General features: G+C 34.2%; 2 protein-coding genes across 3 annotated transcripts; one reads left to right on the forward strand and one right to left on the reverse strand.

The window, feature by feature from the left end:
* Positions 1–510: 510 nt before the first annotated feature.
* LOC143460713 (cholinesterase-like) lies at positions 511–5,208 on the reverse strand. 2 transcript variants are annotated; one of them, XM_076958318.1, is made up of 10 exons: positions 4,887–5,208; positions 4,253–4,364; positions 3,897–4,098; positions 3,680–3,813; positions 3,303–3,517; positions 2,930–3,197; positions 2,526–2,677; positions 2,216–2,398; positions 1,812–1,938; positions 511–1,109 (listed from the first exon to the last, which is right to left on the reverse strand). In XM_076958318.1, the coding sequence occupies exons 1-10, from the start codon at positions 5,168–5,170 to the stop codon at positions 912–914; spliced, it is 1,875 nt and encodes a 624-aa protein (XP_076814433.1). In that variant the 5' UTR covers positions 5,171–5,208; the 3' UTR covers positions 511–911. The 2 variants fall into 2 exon arrangements, with proteins under 2 accessions (XP_076814433.1, XP_076814432.1); XM_076958317.1 differs by having other exon boundaries at positions 511–1,112.
* Positions 5,209–9,236: 4,028 nt separating this feature from the next.
* Positions 9,237–13,007, forward strand: LOC143459817 (crystal protein-like). Its single transcript, XM_076957107.1, has 10 exons — positions 9,237–9,544; positions 9,717–9,834; positions 9,973–10,174; positions 10,249–10,382; positions 10,588–10,793; positions 10,911–11,166; positions 11,419–11,579; positions 11,726–11,887; positions 12,096–12,222; positions 12,389–13,007. Exons 1-10 carry the CDS (start codon positions 9,261–9,263, stop codon positions 12,701–12,703), a joined length of 1,965 nt encoding a protein of 654 aa, XP_076813222.1. The 5' UTR covers positions 9,237–9,260; the 3' UTR covers positions 12,704–13,007.
* Positions 13,008–14,103: the final 1,096 nt, after the last annotated feature.

The following is a 14,103-nucleotide window of genomic DNA, read 5'->3' on the forward strand; positions in this document are numbered from 1 at the left end:
ATGGCATAGAGTAGGGTAATTGCCACGTCATTAACACGTGAAAATAAATTTTTTTAAAGCAACTTTTCTTCTCTTGTAAGTGTGCCGCCAGAATTTTATAAATTTTCTATTGTGCCACAAGCTGAAAAAGTTTGAGAGCCACTGCTCTAGGCTATGTTCACTTCATTAAACATTCTGTAACATTTGTTACCACCCGATTGACAGTGTCAATAAGAAACTCGCTTATTATCCGGTAGACACTCAGTCACCGATCCCTAGACCTGCTCCCGCACTCATGTCCCCAGCTAAGTTCTATGCACGGTGGTATATAAACGCAGCAAGACAATAAGAAAACAAATACAGTAAAAGCAATTAATTATTTGGCCCAGAAAAGAATCGACAACAAAGAAAAGTCATGTGACTAGATTTTAACATATCACTGTTAGCCTAATGAAGAAATCGTTCTTTGTCTAGCAGTTAAGTGTCTCCTATTATTTCTATATTCAAAACGACTTATGCAATCGTGTAAAATACTTTTGGGAGATGGTAGTTTATTCAAATAAGCATTTACGACGAGATTAAAGCATGCATGTGCATGTGCAATAAAGTCATAGATATAAGCTTTTTGTCAGGCATTGCATTAAGATATGCTGACAAGATAAAGCTTGCAACAGAATCACTACATATTCATGTCTGGCGTCAATTCCACGCTAAGCGTGAAACAGCGCTTATCATCAGTTGTCACCAGCTTTGGTACGTTTCGACTAGACTAAATGCATCATTGAATGTGTTCACAATTTTGACGCGATATTTCCATGACAAAAAGAGAAAGAGTTTATATGTAAGCTAAGCAACTAAATTAGGCCAGAGAGTATTAAATGACTTTGGCTATATGCTATGTAAGCTACGATTTTCTCTCGTCTCCACCGCGTTTAGTTTCCACAACGGTTTGAAGAGAGCTTTGGAGTTGGATCTTGAATAATGTCTCTTTTCGCTGTAGGGTCAAACAAGCTATTGTATGCATCGATGGAATCCCAGAAATCACACAGCTCTTCTTTGTAACCATCTTCTATCGAGCTTGTTGGCGCCTCCAAACGGATGTTTGTCCATGCTTTTACGCTTTCCCCAGACTGCTACAAAAAAGGGATTGTCAAAGTCAAAATTAATCGATGACATTTGCTTAGTTTTTTGATGTTCCCAGTTGTCTGATCTTTGTTTTCAGTAAAGGTTTACTTTTTCAGCAATCACAAAACATGGATTACATCTTCTAAATAACTTGTAAATTACATTAATTTAGAACAAAAATTATCCGATAACTAATTAAGTATAGGGCAGTATAACATAATCAAAGTTTATGAACAAGGCGTTTAGTCACAGCATTTATATCGGTCTATTTCTATATAAATGCCGTCACAGAACTTTAAATAAACCTGAAATCTATATAGGCTAAATTTATAATATACCTAATTAAAATATTTTCAGAAAATCAATTTTAGCCTTTTAAGGTTATCTAATCCTGTAACGCAAACTATAGCTTTTCATGGTGAGTCACAATGACCAAACAACTCCACGTACTTGATCTCTTCAAATCATGAGGCAAGCGTAACAACTAACGTATCAGACCACAATACTAGCACTCTTATTTAAATTTTGATAAATTTGAGGTGGTTAAAAGACCATAACTATATGTAAAGTAAAGATATCTACAAAATTGCCTGCTAAGAACCAATTAAACCACCTTAATCTTTTTGCAAAATTAACCAGAAAAACTAAAAACTTGTAAGTTATACTTGTAATATTGTATACAACTTGTAAACTGAAAAAACACTGACCTGAGGCCTGGGAACATACCGAGGCCACTCTGACGACGATGTTGTTGGGGTACCGTGATATGCAAAGTTTCCCCAGAACTTGCTAAACAATTTCACCAGTACCTCGTCAGCTTGAGAAAGATGGCCCCTAAATGTTATAACCATAGTTTATTGTATTGTTATACCGTCGAACATAAAAGTCTTTAATCGTAGAATCTGGAATTGGTTTTATAATAGTCAAACATAGATATTGCAGTAATAGGTTGAAAAACGCTTTTAAGCACTCTGGATTATTGTAGAGCTAAAAAGCATGTTATCGTGTGTATGATATACCATTTACGCTACGCTGTCACAGGCAAACGTTTAACTCATACAAGTTTAAAAAGTAAAAAATACAAAAATTCTATTGCATTTAGAAGTTATACCCTGTAACTTCGTCAACATTAAAAACAAACAGAAGGTCGGTTCCATGAAATGCATATCCGCAAAATTTTTGAAGACTGATATCATTTTGAATGAGGTGATTGCATAGCTCGCCGTCTAGCGGATGGTAATCCACGTATAAGTATATAGAAGGATCGTAAAGGTTTGCTGTTTCTGACATTGACCTAAATGAAACAAAATTGAGATTGGGATGGTATTTCTAAAAATGGCGATATCACAAGTTTTCAATATTTTTAAAATATTTTCCACTTTTTAACAAGTACGCCATTTTAAATACATCCTATACTCTACCTTGTCATTGCCCTCGTTGGGCAAGCAAACACCAAATCTAAAACTGCTTGCTCAAACGATTTTGTATAATCTCCATCGTCACTGGCATATCTTTCATACTTTTCCAAGACATCATCAATGTGCCCGAACCCGATGGCAGAAGCCACAAGCATCTGAGGATAAAGTGGTTAAAGAAATATATTTAAAACACCATCGATACTTTTGTTTTCAAATTCATCCACAATAATTCTTCGACCTGAAGCCAAATGGACTTTATGCTAACATTTTAATAACTAACCTGGTTAACTTAAATAATGAATTCATAAGGAGTAAACGTCCTGTGGAGGCTTGTTAGGCAGAAAACTTCGTTTTTGAAGTTAATAGATACTATATATAAATTAAGTAATCATGCAAGCTATACTAACCCCGAATATGATTTTGGGCATTTTGAGCCCGTTTAACATTGGCGAGAATATGGAAACTTCCTCCGATAATGTACCAGCTATAACGTTCTTTTTTTTGTTCCATTTCCCGGATTGAAACAACTTAATTGGTTGGTCTGATATCTCATCTTCATCTAATACCGGGTGGTAGGGTTCGATAAAGAAAAACGCATCATAGAAGATAAAGTTTTTCCACGCTTGGTCTAACATATTATAATGGGCGTCAAGTAAATTTTGAATTGTTGCCTCTCTGAAAAATTTGGTCAAAGTTTTAGATCAATTTGCATCTTTGAAATTGAACAAAAACATCTCTGTTGTTTTGTAATACAATTGATTGAACTTATTGTCAACTTACTGCAAACACTGCAGATCTGTTTTGGAATTCAAGTCACATCCTAGTCCTTTCAATAAACCTTCCGTCACTTTTTTGTAAGCTTGACGTTTCTTGGGATAAGCAAACACGGCTGGATTGCTGTGCATAATAGCACTGTTGTAGAAAGGTGAACTTTTCTCCGACAGAGTATGAAACATCACAGACTGACCTCCTGCACTTTCACCGAATATTGTTACCTGCATTACAGATCAATAATTGATAAATGGACTTTTGTTATCGATATTTTGAAAATTGTCACAAAATAGGTTACTATATGGTTAGATGCACAAAGCGCTATTCCATAAACTTTTGCGATTTAAATGGTGTAATGTATTTGCATCATTGAGCAAAAAGTTCACCATAGATTTATCCCCTCCAAAGTTCTCAATGTTTTCTTGCACCCATTTCATTGCCAGTCGCTGATCTTTCATACCCTGGTTACCTCCAGAATAAGTGTCTTCAGTTTTATTGTACACGACAAATCCAAGCGCGCCTTGGAAATAGATATTAAAAAAATAATGAACTAACTAATAAGTAAAACTCTTCACGTGCAATATTTTCAACAAGAAAAATCACCTATTCTGTAGTTGATCGACACCACAACTGTGTTAGTTTCTTGACTTAGTTTTTGTGCATCATAGGAGATAGCTGTTCCGCTTCCAAGAAAAAATGCTCCCCCATGTATCCAAAACATTACAGGAAGTTTTTTGTTAGCTGGCGCCGTAAGGTCAATAGTTGTTGGAACAAACACGTTGAGCACAAGACAATTTTCAGAATACTATGATATAATGAGTATGTGTTACAAACAAACAAAGAAGTTACATGCAACTAATTTTTAGAATTGTTAATTGAACTAAGTTATAACTAATCACTCACAAATTTACAACATTTAAAATCAATTCATAATATATAAAAGTTCTAAGAATGTTTACATATTTGTTGCTTGGAAGAGGCCCGAAAACAAAAAACTCATAACAGTTAACATAATCTGGAGAAGATTTATCAAGTGGTCCATTATCCAGAGCCATCTGTGGTTCCTGAAATCTTCAAAAACAAATAATTTTTAGTTTTCTTAAATCACGAAGATAGAACAAACAGAATTCGTAACACGACAGCTGCATCAAAACGAAAAGTAGAATGTAAAATTAAAAAATGAAAAGTCTGAAAAGTGAAGGATAACGAATGCGGGTAGACACTGATGTATACAGATTATACTTTGTTACTCAAAAATCATGCTCGGTGGTCACTGCCATTTGTAGATGTTGAAGAAGTACTACAAAGCAGTGGGAGAAGTTCAACTATAGCTGGATATGCAACTCACAAATAATGAACAGCCGAACGGATACACGACACCCGAATTTATAATGTAGTTTATTATATCAACATAAAGCTTGCGACTTGGAAACATAAACGCTATATAACTTAAAGCATAGCTTTAACCAATAAAACATAAGTTAATAGTTGTTTGTGTGTTATAAATTCAATCCAAACTTTATACGGTTTTCGTTTGCCTTTTAATATATCTTTGTAAATAAAGCTTTAATCTTATACGAAAAAAATGCTTACCTTAAGTTTCCGACAGGTGGCTTAGCATAAGGGATGCTGTAAAAAGCATAACCATTCTCATAACTTGCTCCTGTAATGAGGCCGCTACTAGTTTGCACTTTAGGGTAAGCAATGGGCTGTGTTAGAGGTCTTTTTGGTTCTGGTCTTAGATAATGTAAAGAATTGAATGTAACCCCTGGAATTAACCGACTGAAAGCTGCTTCAAATCCGGCAAAAAATGGATCTATGGAGTCGACAGAAATTGCTAATGCAAAGACTATTAGCCCGATTACTATCAGTTTCATTTTTTGAACTTTTCTCGGTCTCTTGTACTTATAAATATCTAAAAACAAAAATACACGTTACGCCTTCCCTATAAAATGTTCTATTAAAGTGCTATAGGCTATAAATTTATTATAACTTAAGCCGATAAAAAGCATTTTCTTGCTTCTTGCCTATATTCGGTAGCTGTTTAAAAGGTTGTTGGAACAAAAAAATAAGTAAAATTAAAAGATTGTTTTGTCTTTTTGTATAGTAACCATGCTTTGTTGGTAAAATTCAGTCGAACAGTTCAGTGTAATCTGCATATTGTTATTGATAACTTTCAACCACAGCTTAATCGTTGTATAGGCCATATAGCTGAACACGACTTCATTTCAAGCAAATTGCCGATTCCCAACGTACGAAGTGAAATAAGCATAAAAGTAAATCGTCTGTGCACGCAATTCGTGATTACAAGTTCATTAGAGGAAATCACAAACTTCAACTAAACAGAATGTTCTGAAACCTTACAGCCGAAAAAAGTAATAACATTTCAACTGGAGCAAAGTTCTACGTTTCGTGACAGGAAGCACATTTGGCAGAGTTTTGCTTATAATTACTTTTGTACTCCACAAAAGTACATTAAATTGTGACAATGCACAAATTTGCACAGGCAGGTAAAGTTGTGTGCCGATGCTTATATAACCCTATAGCTGCTTTAAGCCTTTTCTTTGCTTATATCATTTTACTATATAAAAAGATGGTTTTAAATTCTATACATGTTGGTGTAATATTATACTTACGTTTGTTTTATTGCGAAATGACGAAATATTAATGCGGTTTGCAAGTGATCGAATAGGTTATTGGTGGTGTAAGTTGTAGATCATGAGCACGTCAAGGTAAAAATCTCCATGAATTTTTAATGCAGATGACATTTATCGGTATCAGTCCTCACATACCAATTTACATTGGTAAACTTTGTGCTATTCTAGATAGAAAACAATTTTCAAAACTTGCAAACAACGTAGACTATACATGCTATGCCAGTGTGAAAACGCATATGCGGTCCTGGTCTATAATTTCACAACATGTCAAACTGTATACTTACAACCTTTCACGTTAAGCAGGGTCGATTGTAGGCTGTGAACTAACATCAGGCGCGAAACAATATCATGATAAATTTTCGTGATCACATGTAACCTAGTCGAGTTTATGAATACAAGTTTTTCTTATTAATAACTACTGTATAGGTTTTAACTGTCTGCTGTGACAAGAAAGCAGAATTTATAAATGAACAAACTCCAATACATTGTACACCAAAACTGTAAATTAAAGTATACATATCTTGAAACATCATACAGATTATTAACTGATATAATGCATACATATTGCGTATATATGTATTACAGTCTGATACATATAGTTATTTGACGAGAATACTTGCTAGCTCGTTATGAGAGCACTTCATTGTGCTCTACGACTTCTGGAGACAGTTTGGAAGCTCTGTAGAGTACAATTAAGAAAAAGGTTTGTGTACTTTCATCAGGTTGAATTACGACTATCCAGATATGTGTCGAACCGGTTATGCTTGTATATGCATGCAAGGCCTGAGGCTCAATGCTACGTTTAATGGTGTATTTTATTCATTATAATTGTTGGTTATTGCTTGTATGTACAGTACGGCCTCGTAACGTGACAGGTTGTAATGCAAAAATTAACATGTCAAATTCCATCATTCGCGCATTATTCGGATTAAAACAAGTGCTAATTAATTGAGCGTTTACGTCCACGATAACTCTACAACCAATAACAAAATTAATTACTGTACTTTCAACCTACAATTACTTGTTTTCATCAAAAGTGGTCAAACGTACCACAATTAAATCTAAAAACCTGCTTATCCATCAGTAAAAATCATTAATAATATTAACAATTTTATAAAGTTTTAGAAGTTTTTAATGCAAAATATTAAAATTGTTGAATATTGATAAAAAGATGAAAGACAATTTACCAATTGTTTCTTTTTCAATGGAGTGGACAACACGTTTATAATTTATTGGTAAAATCACATTTTGCATGGAAAATGGTTTAAAATAGTTTGGTGGTTTCAAACTACAGACTTTGGCAAAGAGTTTGACAATAAAGGAAAATGGTTTTGTCTTGTCCAGTTGTAACTTTTTCGTGTGGTTTTGCCATTTTAAATACATTCATATGCTAACCCCCCAAGTGAAGTAGTTAAAAATTAAACTCATTTATTATACAAATAATACATTAAGTTGATTAAAAAATTAACAATATTGCAACTTTAACTTCACATTTGGTAATAGATGAAATAATATAGCTGTGTTGATGCTTATACAAAATTCTGACATATTTGATATGATTTAAAGGACGGCTATGAATCTAGTACAAGTTGGTGTATATATGTTTGTACTAGTGCAATATGTTTTAAATTCTCACGTCTTATTTGTATAGGTTGGTAAATGATAAGGATGACTGATGCAGTAGATCGTAAGGGTTAAAAATGCTTAAAATCCATGTGTATGAGACCACTTATGAGACTTTTTGGGTGAGAAATTTTGTTATGGCATTTCTACTATAGACCTATATGTTAAGTCAAAATCAAATAAATTTGCTCTAATAATAGTTCCAAGAATCTCAATCTCCACATCTCATTGCAGAATTAAAGCACCCATTGATCAAGTTCATAATAATAGCGTGACATACTGTATCACAACGAATCACCAGATTCAAATTTATTTGTATCATCCAAGCAACATCGTGATATGACTCGTGGCAGGTGCAAAAAATTATGGATTTTATAAAAAGACGTGTTTTGTTTTGACGGTTGATGACGTATTGATGATTTTTTGGTCTGTGGTAAGATAACCAACCGAATCCGATCTACGCTAGGCCCTAATCCGATATGGAAAGCAGAGGTAGATGCTGAAAATCTGAAACACCGGCATGCTGTGCATTACTGAAGTCTCCAAAAGATAATTGAGCGATTCCTTTTTTCCTCAGCCGTAGACGAATATCCGCCAATAGATGCGCCCAAGAGCTCATTTGGACCCGATTACAGATACTAAGTGAAGGCTATAAAGGAAAATATCTTTGCATATCTTTGAAATTTAATGAACCTTTTAGCATTTTTTCTCAATACATTGTATCATCGCCACTTACAAGAGTCAACCCCACTACGCCAGTAAAGTAAGTTGTTACCTGAAACAACGCAACCAGCATGCATATGTCCCAAATACACCACCTCGCACCATTGCCGCAATTGCACTCTCGATGTTTGCCCTAGAGTTTTGTTTTCTTATTAGTATATAAAGTAAAACATGAATAAGTTTTTATATGGTACAGTATTGATGTAACTGGTTTTAACTACAAAATATGGTTGAAAATTTTGCGTTTCACTGTTTTAACTAAACCCATCATGTTTGCATTACTAGCAACGAAGGCTGCCGAAATCTAACCCTGAATTTATCGCAATATGATGCAATCAAAGGGTTTGGTCTATTTACAACGGTTACAACCAAGCAATGATGTATAGTAATTTGTCTTTTATGGCCGGAAGGATTGGAACTAGTTAATGGCAAACTGCTACATGTTTTATTTATAGCCACCATAAACCAATGTAGATTGTGCTATAAAAATGTTTGTGCTATAAAGATGCACAGTTGCACACGCTGTAGTGTGTGCATTAATAATAATAATTAAACAAGATTTGATTATTTAACCGTTGTTATGAGAATTTGAGATGGGTAAATATGGAAAGTTACAGTACTTACATGGGTTTATCATGTATAAATGTTGGACTTTATTGCATAAGCAATCGTTGTAGAATTCCAGGAAAACATTAATACTTTTACGAACGCCGTTTTTCATTTTCCACTGCAAATGACAGAGGGTTATCCTTATGTGTTACTTAGGATATAGTGTTGTTCAGTTGTAGGCATAACCAGATTTGACAATAACGTTTGAAATGGTTTGCACCGACACAAAATAGAAATAAACTAAAGTTGAGGACCAGTACAAACAAAATCAAAAACAATATTAAATAAAGTGATCTTAAAAATGAGCTTTTTTTTTTTGCTTGAAAAGATTTAGGAGTTTAGTTATTCCCAAAAAATGCAGCTACCACCATTGCTTTTGCTATTACCAGTGCTGACGCTTGCAAACCAAGACCCCTTCTTTTTGGGTTTAGAAGTTGCTTTGAGCAAAGTAATTGATGGCGTCAAGTTTAGCGCTGATCACTTTGTGCCTAAACAAACAAGCACAAAAAGACCAGATTCGACTGTTATTGATAACCCGGAAGTAACCACTACCGCTGGAGTAATAACTGGAGCAACTACCTCAGACGGTCATGCGTTTTACAGTATCCCGTACGGCGAAGCTCCAATAGCAGAACTCAGGTATATTTGTAAATTTACATTTTCAAAATCGCTGTTGTATTGTTGTTGAAAGTATAGTTTGTTAATAGGATCCTATCTCAAACCTTTTATTTTCATAAGTTCCTTTTCAACATCGAAATCATATTAACCATGTTACCAATAATCCCACGTTTCTTTTCCACTGTTTTATTAGATTTAAAGCACCAGTGCCAAGGGCTGATAAAGGCCCAATTAATGCATCAGTTCCAGATTATGTGAAGTGTTTCGAATTTCCTTTAGACTGCATAGATGACGACAACTGTGACAACAACGTGAGATTTTACAAAGCTATTGGCGTTTATATGCAGTTATTTGGTCGTTTTGCTGTTTTGTATTATATAGAAAATACATACTCTTGAGTTTCACTGGTTTCGAACATTATTGTAGTTGGATGTTTAATATTTACGCAGTATTCTGAAGATTGCTTGCGATTAAACGTATTCATCCCACCAAGTGTTGACTTTTTATTGCCATCTAACGAGAAACTTCCAGTGATGGTTTGGTTACATGGCGGCGCATTCTTTGCAGGAAGTGGGACATCAAACGTTTACGACGCAACAAGACTCAGCAATCAAACCAACACTGTTATAGTGACGGTCAACTACAGACTTGGTTCATAAACAGACCCCTTAAAATATTGTCTTTCCAGGACTTTGCATAAAATTTAAATGATCTTCTATTTTAAGGACCGCTTGGATTTCTTGTTTACGACGAAAACGGAACACGATTGTTCGAAGGTAACCAGGGAATAAAAGATCAGCAATTGGCAATGCAATGGGTTCAGAACAACATAGAGAAATTTGGAGGAAACAAATTCATGGTATGATTAACAGTATATAGTAAGAGGACTAAGAGTCTGAAAACCCCGCAGGAAGTGAATAAAAAAAAACTTAATTAAGAATGATAAAAATACAGCGAGATAGTTTGGGTAGATTACATATTTACTTTACTTTTAAAAGGTTGTAAGCAAACTTACCTTAAAGTGTTAAAACTTAAGTTGTTAAAAATCCGGTTTCAATTCCAAGGTCACTTTATTTGGTGAAAGTGCTGGAGCTCAATCGGTCATGTACCACTTGATGTCGCCTGTGAGCGAGCCATTGTTCCACAGAGTGATCATGGAAAGCAATCCTGCCTCTTTCCCTTATCCTACCCAGGAAGAAGCTATAAATACCGTCACAAAAGGACTTCTACGAGCGTTGAATTGTACAGGAAGTGGACTGCAATGCTTGATGTTAGTAGCAACCGAGCAAAAAAATAACGTAATTATCCTGAAGGACTTAACGCTTATTTTTGCAAAACACAAGAAGCGGAATAACACATAAGCTTATTAAATGCTATAAAATTATAGGGAAGCTTCAGCTTTCGCGTTGCTTGACTCTCACATCCAAACGATCATGTTCAGTGACAATCCAGATCTATTTTTCGTCATCGAACCTTACCATCCGGTGTTGGATGGTGTGGAGATCATGGAGCAGCCACTAGATTTTTTTCAATCCGGGAAGTGGCAAAACTACAAGGAAGTTATCATCGGTGTTATGAAAAACGAAGTGGCTTATGTTAATGCAGCATTGAAAAATGTTAAGTTGCGAAAAAGCATGTTTGAGGTAAGAAAAAATTTACAGCAACAAGCAATTGAGTTCGTTTGTAAAACAAAGCGTTTCAAGTTCTCTCAGATAAATCTATTCCCGGTAAGGGTTGAACCAAACTTAGATTTTTCAATTTTGTAGAATATTTTACTAAAAACTTTAATATCAAAACACCATGCATTATAGCCTTTCTAAATTCGAAATACTTTCACTCTCATAATTAATCATACTTTTTAAGAAATTGCAATAACCAAACATGACTGATTTTAGCGTCTTATAACATGGGTTGTTGGACCTGACATCGGTGACAAAGTCATTCAGAAATATTTAGATCTTGTTGGTAACCCAGGCCCAGAGTATGACTACACCGATTCTCTTGCACAAGCAGCAGCTGATCTTATATTTGTTTGCCCAACGAGAGCATTAACTCGGTGTGTAATAGCTTTTTCGGAGTAGTTTTTGTCACTACCAAAACAAACTCAAAGAACGATCAATAAATATGTATTTTTAGTATACTGGTGGTTGAAACTCTTCTAATTGCCATAAGATAATTTAAAACATAAAGTGATTTTTGCAGATTTATGTCTAAAACGTCTACTCTTCCAAAGCCATCAGTGTATATGTACGTTGACTACCACCCTCTGTCGGGAGATGCTTGCGTCCTGAGCCCACGCTTGTGCAGTTACGCTTACCACGGACTAGACGTTTATTACGTCTTTAATGTTGAATCAAGAACAGGGTGAAAGCTCATATAGATATATCTAACTTTGTGTATTGGAAGAAAAGTACTTTTAAACGCTGTTTTACTTATTGCACAAGTTTAGCACACTTTTTGTGAATAAGTGTTTCGCCTGAATTCACAATGGTAAATCAATTTAAAGTGAGCAACTATGACAGTTACGGTATAGGGCATAGGATTATTGCCGTATTTTTGCATATTTCGGCAGTGATGTTTTCGCTGCAAACGATACAGCAGTTGCTGACCAATTTGGGAAATTTTGGGGCAACTTTGCATACTACGGTGCCCCATCAATGGAACTCACAGAATGGCCACATTACGTGCCGAGCAGTTTGGTATGGATAATATTGCTCAATTTGTTACTACATAGCTGTGTATCTAAGAATAACAAGGTTATGCAAAGCTATAAAAACATTTAGAAAAGATAAAAAGATGCTATAGATTCCTGCAGATTTTAATAATGGTCATTATAATTAATCAAAACTTAAATGAACCACCTAGAATGATCTTAACATAAATGAATGGACAAACATCCGCTTGGAAGCGCCAACAAGTTCTACTGAGAGCGATTTTAGGCAAGACCTGTGTGATTTCTGGGACACGCTCGGATTTTACGTAAACTTTACGTCAGCTGATGAAACGACAAAAGCAAAGGAAACAACAACTAATATAGAACAAACTACAACAAGAATTGAAGACGACGCTGAGACGACGACGACTGATGCTGCTAATGTGCTTATTGCAAATTACTTTGTGCACATCTTGCATGTTATCACTTGTACAAGCATTGTGATGTTTTCATGCGACAACGTTTAGATTTGCTACAAATCAACTATAACAAATCACCATAATAATTATTGTAAACTAAAGTAATGTGAAAAATATGAAAATTATAGTACTTATATACGCATTTATAAATTCACTTCAGTAAATCTAATTAGTATTGCAAGAAGTTGGTAAGTTTTACTGTAGATATGAATTGCGTTGTGCGAATGAAGATCACTGCTAAATTTATGCCATGTTTTCATATAATGCGATAACTGTCTATATGCAAAATTAACGTAATATCCTGGTTGTTTCTTATGTTACTGTATAAATGAATAAAAAATAGGAAATAACACATGATACCTATCATTTTTAGTAGAAATCTGTAATTAATTATATTAATGAGTTTAAGTTCTTTTGGTAAGTTTTTTGCAGCAAACTTCATATTATAACTATTTCGTTAGTTAGACTTTGTAATTGGTATAATGCAGCTTTTTTTGATATGCTACTTTTTAAAATAACACCATACAACCTGCTAAGCAAATTTGGAACAACCTTATAGTTTATTTATAACCATGGCAAACAAACTAACATTGCATGTAATAATATGTACAAAACATTAAAATTGCATATAGATAATATACTGTGCAGCACCACCGAACATGAGATTCACATTTGGTGAATACAGCAAACATTCATTACATTGTCAAATTTCACCAGATAATGAAGGAAGTCATGAATTTACTGCTCATTGAGTGATGTATTCAAGAAGAAACTTGTTTGTGTACTGACAGTTTTTGATGAAGCTCATAGCAATCAAATAATTTAACTTTTATACTTTAACTGAAAGCATAAAAATAAATCTATTCACAAAGCATCTACATCCTTTAAGTAAAGCTGTTTATTTTAAATAAAACAAAAAAATTCCAAAATATTTTAGTGTCATATTTACCATAATGGTTTATTGAGTATTTACTAAGTTAATAGCGCAATTCACCTATCAGAAGACATAATTGCTACTATGGTCTGTAGCGCATGTACGCTTACGTTATGTTTCAGTAATCAATTTGTATTTTATTAAAGCCGATATAAACTCAATAATTTAATTCAAATTATAAGAAGGTCAAAATAATCCAAACCTTCTAAACAAGTTTATTCTGAAAATAATATTTTATTGAAAAGAATAAATCAGAAATTATTGAACTTTTAACATCCCTTTTTAGTATGATGTGAATGTTTTAGATAAATGTTAAATCTGTAATTAAAACAGAAATATTTGCATGCTATTTCATATTTGTGAAGACTTAGTTTTTGAAATTTGCAAGGAATTCGGAGAGTCTCCGTATCATAAAAACGCATTTTCGAATTTTTCGACTGATATTTGGGTCATCCACAATAGACTAAGACCACAAACATGCTGTATAATAGGCTAAACGATAACTCGAAAAAAT

This window comes from Clavelina lepadiformis, chromosome 5, assembly GCF_947623445.1.
Source record: "Clavelina lepadiformis chromosome 5, kaClaLepa1.1, whole genome shotgun sequence".
NCBI lineage: Eukaryota > Metazoa > Chordata > Ascidiacea > Aplousobranchia > Clavelinidae > Clavelina > Clavelina lepadiformis.

Bases quoted from the DNA above. Each gene is read 5' to 3' on its own strand.
- LOC143460713 (XM_076958317.1), bottom strand. From the start codon at position 5,170: ATGAAACTGATAGTAATCGGGCTAATAGTCTTTGCATTAGCAATTTCT. The intron at 4,365-4,886 runs GTAAGCATTTTT...TTGTTTTTGAAG, and splicing joins CCACCTGTCGGAAACTTAAG to ATTTCAGGAACCACAGATGG. The intron at 4,099-4,252 runs GTAAACATTCTT...ATTATATCATAG, and splicing joins CTCTTCCAAGCAACAAATAT to TATTCTGAAAATTGTCTTGT.
- LOC143459817 (XM_076957107.1), top strand. From the start codon at position 9,261: ATGCAGCTACCACCATTGCTTTTGCTATTACCAGTGCTGACGCTTGCA. The intron at 11,167-11,418 runs GTAAGAAAAAAT...GACTGATTTTAG, and splicing joins TGCGAAAAAGCATGTTTGAG to CGTCTTATAACATGGGTTGT. The intron at 11,888-12,095 runs GTGAAAGCTCAT...ATATTTCGGCAG, and splicing joins AATGTTGAATCAAGAACAGG to TGATGTTTTCGCTGCAAACG.